At 38.4% G+C, this 14,448-nt stretch overlaps 2 protein-coding genes across 2 annotated transcripts; both read left to right on the forward strand.

Annotated features, from left to right (window-relative positions):
* Window positions 1-400: 400 nt before the first annotated feature.
* On the forward strand, window positions 401-3,149 carry LOC108881601 (uncharacterized). Its single transcript, XM_018673651.2, has 8 exons — window positions 401-416; window positions 855-963; window positions 1,101-1,245; window positions 1,463-1,576; window positions 1,709-1,853; window positions 2,026-2,174; window positions 2,269-2,408; window positions 2,679-3,149. The coding sequence occupies exons 2-8, from the start codon at window positions 864-866 to the stop codon at window positions 2,828-2,830; spliced, it is 945 nt and encodes a 314-aa protein (XP_018529167.1). The 5' UTR covers window positions 401-416; window positions 855-863; the 3' UTR covers window positions 2,831-3,149.
* A 636-nt stretch (window positions 3,150-3,785) lies between these two features.
* si:ch211-161h7.4 (microtubule-associated protein 1B) lies at window positions 3,786-12,394 on the forward strand. The gene is made up of 17 exons (XM_018673831.2): window positions 3,786-4,129; window positions 4,795-4,838; window positions 5,046-5,110; window positions 5,202-5,344; window positions 5,702-5,762; window positions 5,843-6,053; window positions 6,225-6,311; window positions 6,410-6,481; window positions 6,911-7,090; window positions 7,182-7,900; window positions 8,094-8,666; window positions 9,260-9,860; window positions 9,962-10,032; window positions 10,505-10,645; window positions 11,117-11,277; window positions 11,374-11,464; window positions 11,546-12,394. The coding sequence occupies exons 1-17, from the start codon at window positions 4,106-4,108 to the stop codon at window positions 11,626-11,628; spliced, it is 3,327 nt and encodes a 1,108-aa protein (XP_018529347.1). The 5' UTR covers window positions 3,786-4,105; the 3' UTR covers window positions 11,629-12,394.
* Window positions 12,395-14,448: the final 2,054 nt, after the last annotated feature.

Below are 14,448 nucleotides of genomic sequence, written 5' to 3' on the forward strand. Positions count from 1 at the left end.
GCTTGCTCTGCTCCTCAAAGGTCAAAGGTCAGGTTCAAGTACAGGCCAAGCTGAGGGACACTTCAGGAAATCATTTCCTTAAATACACTCAGAATTTTGCTCATTCAGTACAAAATATAAATATCACACATTCCACTTAATGTATACATTCTTTTTCATTCAGGTGCCCAAAATATGAAAGATTTAAAAATTATGAAGTGTGTGGGGGGAGATATTGACAGTTTGTCTTTTATGATCCACTGCACTGAGGCAGAAATGTATACAAGATAAGAGACGCACGTGATGCTTCAAGTGGTCGTAAGCCTCCTGCTTACACAACCAGTTATTCTATAAAATAGGCAGTCCTCTGTCCCCTGCACAGTTACTCCTGCTCTTCACACCGATCGCTCAGCTCACACAGGGAGGAGCAAAGAAAGGTATATCTTGTTTAACTTTATAAACATGAGGGCACTGTTTTTGTTAAGCTGCCAACATTTTATTATCCTGGATGGAGTGCAGTGTGTTGCAGTGGCACGTCTAACATTACACAAGTTGTTTTGAAACTTGATATGAGTATCCAGAAATCTGAAATTTGAATGTTAGAATGACTTTTTATTTAAGTTTTCCTGGTGATAAGCTTCAGAGAAGAAGGCCTCGGATGAGGTTATTGATTATCATCACTAAGCTCACCCTCTGAGGGAGGTCAGGTTCAAACGCAGGTTATCACCACTGAAGCTGGAAAGGATCTAAAGTATTGGCCTACAAATAGGGACATGCTATATCAACTGTAATTCTTTAATATCTCTTCTTCAGCCATAAATACTCTATGTGGTTTTATACATTTTCTATTTTTGAATGATTTTACTTTATCTCAGTAGACAACAATGGGGAAACATGATCCTGGACGTCTTGCTGCGATAGTGGTTTCTGTTGTTGGCTTTGCAATAAGCCTGGTGTTCAACGGGCTGTCAGTGGTTGGTATTGGTGAGTCAAATGTAGTTTTTGTAGTTACCTGCTGTGACTTGTGAATGAACAGGATCATTGAGAAATAACAAATATTAGCTGAACATGTCGTAATCCTCTGTAATCTTGCTCAGTATTTGCATTATATCTCCCCATAGGTCCTTATGATACCACTACAGCCAATGTGTCTGCTGTGTTTGACACCCAGATCACACCTTCAGGATGGACCTTCAACATCTGGAGTGTCATCTACGTCTGGCTAACCTCCATGATTATTTACATCCTTGCGAGTCTTTGCAGAAAGTTGCGACCAACTTTTTTACATTTTCTTGTTTAAAACTTTAAAATAATGCAGACTTTTTACAAATGGGTCAAAAGGAATGTGCAAACAGCGAATTGTGTCTTTTTTGTCAGTTGCTTGAAGAGCCACAGACTAAAAGACTAGAAGAGTTGACTAAACTGACAATTAAACACAGTTCTCATAGGCTGAATGTTCAACTTTGGCTCTTTTGTCTTGTAGGAACGGTTATGGCTACGTTTACTGCAGCCCTGCAGTGTTGCCTTATGGATTCTTCATTAGCTGGTGCCTCAATCTGTGTTTCAATATTGGCTGGCTGCTTGTTTGGGACAGAGGGTGAGAGTCTCCAGTGGGAGCTTTAAAATAGCTCCTTTGGCCATTCTTTGTAAATTAAGGTTACTATAGTATATCACACATATCACACAGTAAAATTAAACATTTGTCTGCTGTTTCTGTCCCATTCTAAAGTATAATGATTGCTGCACTGGTTTTTCTCATCCTGGTCATCTGCACAAACTACTCCATGATATGCTTCATCTGCCATGGGCTTCACATTTATGGAGCCTGGCTCAACAAATACCACAAAGCAGATCTGTGGCTCCTCCGTGTCTTGGTTAGTATGACAAATGTACAGTATTTGCATTATTAAGTGTGTATGCTGAGGTGTTAATCCTGTATGTGCCAGGTTATACGAGCCTATTTTGTTCAATGATGTCAATATAATGTGGTTTCAGTGCACAGTCTTCACTCAGTAATCATCTCAATATGTTAAACTATATTCACAGGTTCAAAATGGTGTGATGATATACACAACATGGACAACTATTGCAACCCTAATCAACCTGACCATTGTCCTGACTTATGATGTAAAGATGTCCCCAGAGGACGCTGCCACAATTTCATACTCTGTTTTGGCTGTTCTGTTGCTCGTGTGGTAAGTGCTCTCCACTTGGAGAGTGCAAAATCTCAGATGAACTGTACACCAGTGAAATTCTGAAGCAATGCGTTTGTGTTTTGTGTTTTTACAGGTTTGTTTTGGAAAACTCTGTCCTTGACAAACATGTGCGCTACATCCTCATCATCTACCCTGTTGTGATCTGGGCTCTGTCTGGAAACCTGGACAAAAACTACGATGCTTCATCACCCAGTCGCAATGGTATCTTCATTGGTGAGACATTGTAGAGAATTCCACATAAATTATATGTGATAAATATATGATAATCATAAACACAATATTAAGGAAACCTTTTATTACTTTTGAGAAAAATATAGCCATGGTAAAGCAAATCTAATTGTAGCACATCTGATACAATGCTCCTACTCAAGTAAAATATTATAGTGTGAAGCCCTGTGCAAAAATGCATCTGTACACAACAAAAATATTAATGACCACAAATATCTGTTTAAAATTTACGTTGACTGCATTTTTATCTCACAGTTGCGCTGCTGGCCGTAGCCTCTGTGCTGTTGGCTGTAAGGATTGTTTGGGTGATTTGGAGACACATCAAACAGCCACTCTATGAGGACGTCAGCCCTGGAGCCATGGAGCCGATGGACATTGCTGTGAAGCAGAAGAAGATATTTCGCTAAACATTTTTATGATATAACAAACTGATATGTGCTGTTATACATCATAGAAAATACATGTGCAGTTGTTTAGTATCACTTTGTTAATCACTTTGTTAGGACAAATGTTAATTTTTTTAATTTATGTTATGAAATACACTAAAGCATAATTAGCATACAGTAGTTTTCACCTGGAATATTATTTTCAACTTTGGCTGAATGCTCTCTGATCCTTTTATGGCTCTATTCTAACATATAGTTGCTAACACCACTCATTAGGCTCTGATAAGGAGACTATTACAACACTACAAGGGGGGATAACACTGCAATCACACACCTTTAAGTACAGACTCAATGTATGCATTATGCATTCAGATTTTTTAAAATGTTTGTTTTGTATAAAATGCAAATTTATATTCTGATAACAATATCACAGTTCAAGGGGATAAACTGTATGTTTGTACTGCAAAAGTCTGGGACAAATCACAGTTATTTTCTGTTGTGCTGGGTGAAAAAGATGCAACACAGTAAAAATGGTGGATGAGGATTTTCTGTGAAAAACAAATTTTTGATTATTTAAAATTGATATAAATTTCAATCAGCATACATTTTCAGGGATAATGTCTAATGCTTTGTAACCTCAGAAGTTACACCATGTTGTAGGATGTATTGTTGACAGTTCATAAATCAGTGACCTGTAGGGGGCAGCAAAGCGAGGCGTTCAGTTTAAGTCAAGTCTGTCGGTAAATAGTGTAGAAGAAGAACATCCTGAGGTCCATTTTCTCCCAGAACATGGTCTTTCAGGCAGCAAGTCCATGAAAATTCAAGACATTGTCCACTAGCAACAAGCGCCACTAGTCATTACACTCAAGTTAATGTTATTTTTAGAAATTTAGTCTAAGTTGTAAGACAGAGAATGTAGGTTAGCGTTTGCCGAAATAACAATACTTTACCGAGACCACTGCCTGAGAGGCCTAATTCAGGGGAAACAGCAAAGCGATCTCGCAGTGCGCGGGTATTTACAAATTGTAAACAGCGCCATTGTTTTGCTAACGCTAACGTTGCTAACGTTATCAAGTGAGCAAAATAGCGGGTCTACTGGTCTTCACATGATTGTATACTTGTTCCTACCGTGATTTTTTGCTGAGTGGATTCTGGTGAATGCATTCTAGGGGGGAATTAAAAACGAGGATTTATTGAAAACGAGATGATAGCTACCTAGCGGTTAGCTTGGGTCCCGCTGTCGGAAACAATCGTCTAACGTTACCGTTAAAAAGAAAACACAGCTGGCTATCATAAATGGAGACAAAGTACCCTACACTGGTAAGTTAAGGACTTCCCTTTGTGTTTCTATTTTACTGTTGTGCTCTTGAGGAAGGAGGGCTGAACAAACACATAACGGTAGCCAAAACAGAGAGGGGGTTGACCCTGCGTGTACAAACGTTAGTGTATTTAGTTATGTCGGCTTAAACTACCGTAATATAGTCTAATGCAACTCTATTCTGCATTAAAGGTTATACATGTGTTATTCAACCGTCTTAGAGATGTGCTGCTTCAACTTCATGGTCATTTTGGAGGCTGCACTCGACTACCACTGATGTTGTTACATTGTGTTATGTAATACTGATGGATATTTCTACTGTTGTCCATCCAAGAAATTCAGTTTTCCTTTAGTATCAGCTGTAACTTTCTACATTTGGGTAAAAAGCCAAGAGAAATTGTGGACAAGGTTTATTACAAGGAAGTGATTGCACAGCTGTCAAAATGGATAGAAATCACCGCAAATTCAATACGTGAAAAAGTAATACATAAAATAAGTAGTAGTATTCCAGTATTATATTTATACTAGTATGAAATGAAGACGTTAACCCAGCCTACAGTGATAAACTGTCTCCGATCTATTTTACCCCAAATCTGTAAAGTAACCAAATAATTAAAAGTCTGGGCTAACTAACATAATTAACTCAATACCTGCTGTCTGTTCACAGAGGAGACCAAAGAGGAAGCTCTGCTACTTTACAAGCAAAGAAAGGTATATTTGAACATATTGTTAAAATATTTTAAAGGGAATATCTTGAAATTGTATAACTTTAAATAGTTGCAGTATTCATGTGCTCTGTGATTTATGCTAAAGCCAAAAACTAGAGAGCTGAAATTTCTTATCCACCATAATAAAATAATTGCAGCTGCACTGCGATTACTCCGACTATTACTTTAAATCTGATATTTGTGTTTTCAGTCTGCCTAAACAATGGACAGAACCGCTGACATTGGAAGATGTTGACAGGATGTTTGATGACTTGGGTGAGTAGAGTATGTGATTCATTTGCTTTAACATTTTGCAGTTAGTTTTGCATTTTTATGATGTTAACCTGTACTTTGCTTTTCTTTTCAGATTCATCCTCACAAGACAATGACCTGTGTCCCCCATCTCCTCTGCTCCAGACCTCTGACACCGAGACAAACCAGAATGAGAGAGAGGCTTCACCAGTCCTGCAGGAGGAACACTTGACTAAAAAACTTCCAACATGCCAAATGGTAATGTACAGTCAGTCAGCCAAAATAAATAGTTAAAAGTGTCCTGTGTTGACATAAAGACAAAATATCTTAAATATCTATTGCACTTGTTCACTGCTTGAGAAAAGGCTGATGAGCCAGTAGTTCTACACCTTTAGTTCCTCTGTGAGATTTAATTCCTACTGTCTCCCCTGAACATTTAAGTAGTCACATTGTGCCTGAGTGCAGCTCAGTAAGATAATGGTCTTCCACTTTCTGACAAGTGCTAGACTGAGCAGCTCTTGTACATCCGCTCATGCGTTTTATGTACCTTTCTTAAATTAGACTGGATTTGATACCTGTGTTGACCTATTAAATGTATGTTTTGTAACTCTTCAGGGTCCTGGAGGAGATGTCCTGCCTCCTGCAGCAAGATCACCCTGTCCTAACCTGGATATTGGTAAAATTTTATTTTTTATTGACAAAGTACTTATTTTTATCATTTACACATATTAAATGTGATAAATTTCCTTGTTGTAGATTTGGACACCCCATTCAAAGTACATGAGCCAGTAAAGACATCCAGCCCCATTGAAGAAAATGCGGTTGTACATGGTGTAGAAGAGGAGGACGGTGAAAAAAAAGTTGTATCTCCAATTCTCTTTGACTGCGAAGATGAAGGAAAAGAGGAGGCAAAGATGGAGCCTCTAACCATCCAGAAGCCCCACTGCAATGGGCACGTCACAGAGGAGTAAGACATGTATTAACTTCTTTAATGTAGGAAGTAAAGTGCTGCACATAATGATGGTGTTGTTTGAATACAGTGTAGATTCCAGTGAAGTCAACGTGAACATTGTAAATCAGTATATTTTCATTTGTTAATCTGCATTATTTCTCTTTCAATAATCCACCTGTCCTTTAGAAATGAAGAGTTGGAGTCTCCTCCAGGCAAAGTTACTCTTACCAAGCTCATGATACCCAGTCACAAAAAGAAGCTGGTGATGTCATGGTAAGAGCTTTTTAATTCTCAACATAATGATTAGTTTGCTGCAAGCACTTCATCTGTATCTGATGTTGTATGTATATTTGTGTATTTATTTTCTGCAGCAAAGAGAGTCTGCCAGTTAAAGAAAAAACAGACAAGAAACCTAAAACAGTGGGCAAAAGAAAAACCCCAAGGTAAGAAGTGATGACTTTTTAATGTATGTTTACAGTGATTTTGTGCTTTTAGTTTTGGTCCAGTGGACTTTTGAAGCCCATACCAGTATTTTCATTTGAGAATATATTACTGGGATCAAGATTTATTGTTTGTGTACAATGTACTGACCAATATTTAAGGTTGACATCCCGAAGTTTTGTTCATTTAGGAGCTATTACAAAGATATTAACTGTGGCAGAATATTTTATGGTAGTACAGTAAACGTTATAGTAAATATGACAGTAAGAATGTAAGGATAATATAATTATAATAGTATAATAGAAACTTAACTGAGAAATTACATTATTAGGATAAACTACAAATAAAATGACAAAAATGTAATAATTGATAATCGTGCATTTTTTTATTTAGCTCAGTCACTTCTGTTTATTCTTTTTGTTTATTACCAGGCAAGAAAACATAGCTCCACCTGTTTCAGCGGTGAGGCAGGAGCCTGAAGTCGCAGCTCCTGAGAAACACTCAAGAAGCGTTCATAGCCAGCTTCCAGCAGAGATGTCTGCCCGTGTGGGAAAAGACATGACTTCTTTTCTACAGAAGCTTAGAGATGCTGGACAATCCAAACCTGCATGGTGAGTTGAGATAGCACTCACTCTAGTGTAAGTATAATACCACAAAGCAGTGAATAATACATTCAATTTCATTCTTTTTTTTTCTTTTTAGCTCCAGGAAGTTGCTGTCACCAGTAAAAGTTCCCACCCCTCCTCCTGAGACAGAGGATGATTTCCTCATTTTGGAGGATGATACACCTCTTTGGATTTCCATCCCAAATAAAGCTGCCCCCAGTAAGAAACAGAAGCAGACCAGAAGTTCCAGCACAGACAAAGACACTTCAACAGACAAGGGGACGAAGGAAAATCCACTAGAGACGGCACAAAAAGAGGAGGACTCAGAAAAGGCCAAACAGGGAATTCAGCCTGTTAATGAGAAAATGAAAAAGAAGAGACGGAGAGAGAAGAAGAAGAACGAAGAGGCTTTGCCTGGTAATGATAAGTTTTCCAGCCCTGAGGATGTTCCTGCAGGTGACTTGGTGGAACAAGAGAAACCAAATCAAAAGAAACACCGGCAGCCCAAACCGATTCCATTGGAAAAGAGTGACGAGGCAGAGGAGGAACCTCAAGACGTGGCCAACAGGGAACCAGATGAAGAGAAACCCTCCCAGAAAATAGAAAAGAAGACTCGGAGGTCCTCTAAGCTGAAGAGCTCAAAGTCTTCAAAAGATGGGAGAGAAAAAGCCAAGTCAGGCAGGGCTAAGTCATTAAAGGGGGCCAAAAAAGTCACACAGGAATCTGAAGACATAAAGGAGATGGTGTATGATGAAGCTGTGAAGGATCAGAACAACCAGAAGCTTGCAGATGTTGAAGACTTGTGTTCTCTCTCAGGTAAGGACCTCATACCCTTAAAATCTCTCTCTCTCTATCTCTCTCTTCTCTCTGAATCTTTCCGCCTGATATTAAAATCATTAGAAAATACATTTTTAACAACGATTTTCCCTCCTCCCTTCATTTAAAATCAGTGTTAAAAGTTCCTAAAAGCATCTCACTGAACTCATATATAATACTTTCTGTCCCACAGACAATGAAATCATATATTCAGATGCACAAACAGCAAAGGATTTAGAAGATGGAAAGGCTGAACAGAACAGACTGCCGGTAGTTTCTCAAGGGAGTTCATCTGAAGAAGGTCAGGTTCTTGGGAAACGGAAGAGAAAACAGACTGGACAGTGGTGGTTGTGCACCCCTCCGTGTACAGAAGAAACAGCGATTTCAGACAACCAGCCCACACTCAAGAAGTCCAAACAGCACAAGAAAGAGCCGAGAGCAGCAGAACCTTCACCTGTAAAGGCTGAGAAGGACAGAGTCTTAAAGAAAAGTTACCAGAAACAGTCTGCACCGTCGTCTAGTCATAACACAGTTAAAGCTAAAAAAGAAAAGAAAACCAAACAGTACAAAAACCGACCTGTAAGAGAAGACACGCCAGGCAGGATGAAAGCAACAGATGAAGTATTTCACGTTACTGAGGCAGAGCAGGTTGAAGAGGAGCAGCAGGAGGAAGAAGAGGTGGCCCCAGACCAGGACCTGGATCCTGTGCAGTCGAGCCCTTTGGTCTTTACACACAGAGACCTCAGTCTGAACTCTGGTAACTCAGGTAAGGTCACGGGTGGAGAAAGTACTGTGGCTTTTTATTATATATACAGTTTGATGAGTGGTTCCCACGATATGACTCAAGCCTCTTCAAAAGACCACAAAATAAATTGGAGGGGTCAGAAATGATTAAGAGCAGAGAATAAATTTGTGCAACATAAAACATCTGTTTTTTGACTTTATGAATTTTTGGAAGTGATAATGATATATACGTACACACCTAAAACAAGACGAGAGACCACAACTACCACTGCTTTTTTCCTTTTTGGAAACCACTATACAGTATATTTAACAATATTTAACAAAACATTGTATTGTATTACTAAGTTTCTTAGTAAAACGTACAGTACTGGAGTAAATGTACTTAGTTACAGTACACTACTGGGTATGGTTAGAGGTTTGTTTACACAGGTCCAAGCTGATGTTAACAAAAATGTCTTTCTTACAGAGTTTTTTGAACATAAAGTGAAGTCAAGTCAAGTCAAATTTTATTTATATAGCGCCAATTCACAACAGAAGTTATCTCAAGGCTCTGTGACCAACCAATACAATTTGTAACTTATTAAGATATTCCATGTGTGATGTTTTGTGTTACAGGAGATCAGGTGTTTCAGAGAGTCTACCAACATGTCTCTAATGATAAAAAGTCCAGCACACCAGCCCCCGTCACTCCCAGAAGGCCCCAGGAGCAGCTCAGGGCAGCAGAATTACAGAGGAGGACGAGGAAACCTCCTGGTAACTGGTGGATGGCTAATGGCACGTCTGATGACAGGGAGAGCATCTCTTCACAACCTCAGCAGTTTAATCCTAAGGAGCCCAAACCTCGTAAGGAAAGAAAAAAGCGTGGTAGATCTCCTCGACTTGGAACCCCCAAAAATGGCAACATGGCAGTCTCATCAAAACCACCGGGGGGAGCTCATGTATCTCCTCTGAAAGTGAAGCCACTGTCCGCTCCAAAGACTATCAAACGCTCTCTGGCCACATTTAAAGACATTTTCACATCATCTGCAGAGACCCCGACTGTGGTCAGCAGAATAGATACAGGTCGCAATAACAGACGTAATGTTGCAGCCTCTGTAACACCCAGTAAGACTGATAAAGCTGTGCTCAGCATGGATGCTGGTGAATTCAGGAGCACACAGAACAGCCCCGTCGACCACGACCCCCCACAGGACAGCAAGTGTCAGCCAGAGTACACGTAAGGAAAAGGCTTAATATTACTACTCTAAACTTTTCCCATTTTCTGTCTGTATATGTTTGTTTTTTTAATTTTATTTGTTTTTTTTTATTTTTTGGCAGGTTTAAAGACTTAAGGAGTGGACCCTCCTCCATGATTGAGCTGGAACAGTATGAGGAGAATGACGACTTGAGTATGTTTTCAATCATTAAATTTCTTTAATAAAACTTTATATTTCAATCATCAATCATTTTTAGATTTACATATATACCTTTTTTGATCTTTATATTTATATATAAATACACATTATGTCAAGTTAATATTGAGAAGCCTGAGTGAATATATGAATGTAAACACAGTAGAGAGAAATGTTTGTGTGAGGTCAGTCTTTACTAAATAAAATAAAAATAACTTATTTGACAGTTGCTCTGTAAGACCTGAACACGGAGCGCTTTCACCTTCTATGATGAATTAAAAATGCAGCAGCTGGGCCTCGATACAGAGCTCATCACAGCTTCATCTGGTGGTTCCTTTGTTAACTTTACTCGAATATGAAGTACAACTATTTGATCATTGACTGTGTAAATGCTTAAATGGTGAAAGTTGAATTTTGTGATTGATCACCAAGATGATTAACTTCTCCTTTTATGTTTATTTTGTTCCAGTTCTTCCGTCATCCAGGGTCCATGCTGCACTCTCTTTATCAGATCTTTGCGCTCCTCCTCTCAAACCACTGACTTTACAGCCAAAGGATAAGGCCAACCTGACAGAGTGGTTTAAGAGTCTCTGGTCTCCCACTGTCGACAGTAAGAACATTTAATGTTTGATTTAAAATAAAAACACACAGTTTTAAATATTTTATACATACATTTGCATTGGCTGGGTACATGCAGAGAGTAGGAAAGACTTAGTGCTTTCTGTATTCTGTATGAAGTCAGGAGTCAATCCTGACTACTAATACTAATCATCCCAGTAGTTTTATAATTAAAAAGTAAAATGAAAATTATAAATGAAAAATAACAAGCCAGGAAGTAAGACAAGGGCATTGTGGACTAAATTAATATATGAGCTAACACACTGATATCCCCTTGCATCAAAATGTGTAATATTCAAACTAATTTCAAATCTCAGTTTCAGAGTTTAATTGGTTTTTTGCTTTTTATCTGTAATGGAACATATTTTTAATCAGATCATTAAATGATCCTACTTATGAAAAGGTAATTCACTATTGACTAGACCTCTCACTGAGTAATTTTTCCTGTTTAATATGATTATAGATGGTGCTGAGATCACTCCAGACCAGTTTGACTGGTACTTCTATCAGGGCAGAGCTATTGGCCTCCTGATGGACCTGAACTGTGGCTCCATCTGTAATGGAAAGATCCTGCTGGGCTCCTACATGAAGAAGCCTCTCTGGGTGGATCACAGTGCTACAACAGTCAGTAAACTGTCTATCTGTCACTTATGATTTTGTTCTATTAGTCCTTCTAAACACCAGAGCTCTTAAAATCTATATCTTTATTGTGTTTTAAAGGTTTTTAACTTATTAACAAGCTCTGTGAGTGTAGTCATTGATGGCAGAGAGTCCCGCCTCAACCCAGGACAGTCCTTCATGGTGCAAACTGGTAAGAATGTAACATCATCACATATATTAGTTTTTAATTTAATGATGTATTGTTACTGATGTGTCTGTTGTGTTCACACAGGACACGCATACAGCATCCAGAACGTCACTGCTCAGCCTGCAGTACTGTACTTCACCAGGATATTAGCAGAAAGTTCAGATTGAAGTTACCAGCTGGATGGTTGAAATGACCTAAATGACCACACCTAAGTGGGTGAGAAAAACAGACTGGAAATGTGGGACATTCAGTTTATATTTAAATTGACTTACTTTCTGTATTGAAATATAAGGTGTAAATAGAGGAAAATGTGGCTTTGTTTTTAATAATCTTATTTGATCCTAAGCTATGCCTCAAGTAATTGATAAAACAGATTTAAAATGATTTGTAAATAAAGTTTTGTGCTTTTTATTTGAGCTTTATTGGGTATTTCCTATTATTGTGCAACTATTGTTGTCAACCTCTAAGGGGCAGTGTACAGCTGTAAGTCTAACTGTGTTAAACGGAGAGCTGTCAGATATGGTTTCAGTCAGCATGCAAAACAAAGTCCTCATCTGTAGTTAATGTTGTTTGGGTTTTAAAAAATTGCAAACACTTGTGTTAATGACTAAATCATCTGAACAGAATGTCCTTTAAAGAGTTCTTGTGTTTGGCTCTGTTGATACTTTGTCGAACAGAATTTGCATTGTTTCTAAAATCTGATGTTTTTTTTTTTTTTTACATGTATCACCAAGACCTGTATATATTCTAGAATATGATACACAGTTTGAAACAATTTTTTAGTTAACCAAATATGCAGGTATGGAGGAAGTATTCAGACTTGAGCAGCAATACTACAGTGTAAAAAAAAAAAAAAGCTTCCTACAAGTTTCAGAAAATTTCTCAGTGAAATGTATTTAAATTATCAAAAGTAAAAGTGCTCATTATGCTGGATGGTCCTTGTCAGTGTTATGTTATTATTTATATTATATTATTGGACTATTATGGTTGCATTAACAGACCACATTTTAATGTTGTAGATGGTTGAATTGGAGTCTGTATGAAGTGCTTTATATCCTGCTGGGTGGTTTAATCAAAAACTGCTTTGTATTTCACAGGGTGATCATGACTTATGGGCAAAATCAAGTAGATGTAGCTATCATAAATGTAGTGGGGTAAAAGTGAAACATGTAGTGGAGTAGAAGTATAAAGTATAAAATGTGAATACTCAAAGTACAATTACCTCAAAATTGTATTTAAGCACAGTTCTTGAGTAAAGATGCTGGGTGACTTTCCACCTCTGCAGATATGTCTCTGAGTAGTTAACAGAAGTATTTCAAGACCAATACCAGGTTCAGGAGCAGTAATCGCACTTGGCTTCAGGGTACACTGAGGGTTGCTGGTCCACTGGTGTTCAGAGATAGTAGAGGCCCATCACTGGAAAAATAACTCTCCCCTTGAGCAGTGTGTGTGTGTGTGGCATCTTCAGAGCCATTATAGTCTAACCTGCTCTGCTCAGGCTTCCTTCACCGTTGAAAATATTTGTACACAACTACATATTCAGAAACACATTTAAAAGTTACTTTCTACCTGTTGCATTACTATGTAGAAGCAACCTGTTATAGTTCTTATTCAGGGGAAGCACAATCAATTTTACACTGATGTGACATTTCCCTTATCTCTGGTGCAGGTAAAATAGGGAAATCTGTTCAGATAAGCAACAATAAGACTGAATGTTACATGTTAACACTTGTGAGTCCCTGTTCATATATGGTGGTTTGTCGGTTGTATTTTAAGGAAAAGACCAAACTGACAAACCAGGAGCACTGGCATTCCCACACAGACACAACACACATCCTCTGGTGGGCACTAAGTCATACCCACTGTTCTGTCATGAAACATTTACTGACCTACTTCATGAAGGCTGAATTATGTTTCTGTAAGCGAATCTGTTATATTTTGTCCCCCCACCATACTATTGAATAGTTAATGATACACTGATACCAACATGTTTCTTAAACAAGAACCTTGGGATTGCTGTCTGATATTTGAATAAGTCTTGACCCTTTACTCAGTGATTTAGCTGGTTCTTAATAATGTAATACATAGGCTATGTGACTGTTTTATGGTGTAAATGAAGGTTTGTTTCTGCAGGCTACAAAATGTCCATCACTGATGTAGACACCCTGATAAATTAAGCTAATCAACATCCATGACTTGAATACAAAACAAAGGAATAGAGAGTCTTCTCCACAGTCGAGCTTTCAACAGCCTGCCAGTTTGATAATTTATCACTTTTGAATGTCTAGTTTTAGCTGTGCATGGCGCTCTAGCAGTCTGACTTGCCTCAGGGCAGGATCTCCTTCAGAGCAGTGGATGCTGCTGCGACCACCAGAGTATACACTGGAACGGCCTCCCAGGTCTTTAATTATAAACCATGTCTATGACCAAATATGCTGCCTGTAACACAACATCTGTGCAGTCAAATGGTCTAGATACATCAGCCACACTCTGTCCCTGTGACTGAGAGGGAGGGGTGGGTGAAATGTTTGTGGGAGATTTCATGTCCAGAATAAGCATTTTAAGATGAAGGTGTTGGATTTTCACTTGTTTAGCTTGTTTTGGTGATAGTAGTGGCATGCTACATGGTGAGTGACTAATCTGTGTGCTTTTTCTGTAGCAGGACCATTAAAGGTTACACAGCATCCTGTTTAGGGGAGCCTTCAGTTCTACTGACTTAGCAGTCACAACAGCAACTGCACACATGTTGGGTGGCAAGGGGGGAAAGCATTGGTAGTGGTTGTTAGAAATGGGTTTGCTCCACCTCTGGTTCTTCTAAATCGAACCTCTGTGTTTTGGTTTTTCTTCAGCTGGATGAGTCATGTTTTGTGCTTAATGGAAGTAATTAAGTATTTATGGGTCATTAAAGAATTTAATTAACACTATTTAACACACAGTTGTAAAGCAAGAGGAAATTAATGTATGAATAAACAAGTAAAATCAAAACA

Source organism: Lates calcarifer, linkage group LG24 (assembly GCF_001640805.2).
Source record: "Lates calcarifer isolate ASB-BC8 linkage group LG24, TLL_Latcal_v3, whole genome shotgun sequence".
Taxonomy (NCBI): domain Eukaryota; kingdom Metazoa; phylum Chordata; class Actinopteri; family Centropomidae; genus Lates; species Lates calcarifer.